This window comes from Nannospalax galili, unplaced genomic scaffold (assembly GCF_000622305.1).
Source record: "Nannospalax galili isolate Female #2095 unplaced genomic scaffold, S.galili_v1.0 scaffold1250, whole genome shotgun sequence".
Classification (NCBI taxonomy): Eukaryota; Metazoa; Chordata; class Mammalia; order Rodentia; family Spalacidae; genus Nannospalax; species Nannospalax galili.
In genome coordinates, this window is record NW_008328704.1 from 464102 (window position 1) to 465391 (window position 1290).

A 1290-nucleotide genomic window follows, 5' to 3' on the forward strand; every position below is an offset into this window, starting at 1 on the left:
GCTGGCCCCTAACTTGCTAAGTAGCCTAGGAGAACTAAACTGATCCTCCAGCCTCCACCTCCCAAGAGCTGGGGGTTAGACATGTGTGCCATCACGGCCAGCCTGACAAGATGTTTATAGAAATAATATGTGATACTGAAGTACCCGGACTTTTCATCAACTTTTCTTTCGGTAACAGAAACTAAAACTCACAAGTTCCAAGGCTGGTGGAGGGGAGCGGGCACAGAGGGAGACACTTACAGTCCGGACAGCAGCCATTAAACGCCATCCTGCAGATGCCGCAGTTTTCGTCATTGGCTACCCAGAGCCAAGTGGCCACACCGTTCCAGCACTTGATTTTCACCTTCATGGCGGCGGAGTCTGTGGGCTGAGGGAAGAGGATTGATGACCTGAGCCAAGTCAGTGTGCAGAACTACAACAGTTGAGCATCACAGTCGGGGCGCCGCGACAAGCCTCAGCCAGACAACGTCCTGCGCCCCCGATGGAGAAAGGCACTTATTTGCCTCCGAGGGGGACGAGGGGGCACAGGATGCTTCCCAGTTTGCTTCAAGAAGGATCGACATGCACCGACGGCGCACACCGGTTTTCGGGATTAGACTGCCAACGCGGTGGGTGCCGGACTCGTTCAGGAAGCAAAAGCGGAGGGCGCCAACTTGGCGAGGTCACGGGTAGAACGCAGACTCCAGCTCGCTTTCAAGGAAACGAAATCGGACCCCGAGCGCGTTCTCTTCCACCCGGTGCAGCGCGAGAGGACACCGCCCCGAGGTCCGGGCGCGGAGACGGTCTTCCGGCCGCAGCGCAGGGCCGGTCCGCAGAGAAGCGCGCAGGCCCCGCCCGCCGCGCGCAGATCACGCCCACCCGCCCTCGCACCTTCCCCTAATCGCGCCGCGCCCCGCCCTTCCGGTGCCGCAGCGCGGGAAGGTATAAAATCGACCCCGCCGCGCCAGTCTCCTCAGAAGCCGCGCCAGACGGCCTCCTAGCACACTGCGCACGCTCCCGCCGGCCCCGCGCGCTCTGCGGCCAATCCCTGTCCGCTCCGAGACTGCAACGCCGGAAGACCGCGCGGGGCGCCGGAAGTGACGCCGCTGCGTGCTGACGCGCGGGCTCGAGTTGAGGCCCGATTCCGCGCCCGCCATGGCCGACAAAATGGATATGTCTTTGGACGACATCATCAAGCTGAACCGGAGCCAGCGCGGAGGCCGCGGCGGGGGTCGGGGGCGCGGCAGGGCTGGCTCCCAGGGCGGCCGCGGCGGCGGAGTCCAGGCCGCGGCGCGAGTGAACCGAGGCGGC

The 1290-nt window shown here is 63.6% G+C and overlaps 2 protein-coding genes across 2 annotated transcripts in view; one reads left to right on the plus strand and one right to left on the minus strand.

Moving 5' to 3' along the window:
- Anapc11 (anaphase promoting complex subunit 11) overlaps positions 1–846 on the minus strand; it is a 5747-nt gene extending 4901 nt beyond the window's left edge. Inside the window, exon 1 of the mRNA XM_008828409.3 lies at positions 241–846. Within this exon, the coding sequence (XP_008826631.1) occupies positions 241–349 (109 nt within the window). The 5' untranslated portion in view covers positions 350–846. The remainder of the gene's footprint in view (positions 1–240) is intronic.
- Positions 847–1086: 240 nt separating this feature from the next.
- Alyref (Aly/REF export factor) overlaps positions 1087–1290 on the plus strand; it is a 3348-nt gene continuing 3144 nt past the window's right edge. Inside the window, exon 1 of the mRNA XM_008828416.3 lies at positions 1087–1290. This exon is cut by the window's right edge and continues 4 nt beyond it. Coding sequence (XP_008826638.1) covers positions 1135–1290 — 156 coding nt within the window. The 5' untranslated portion in view covers positions 1087–1134.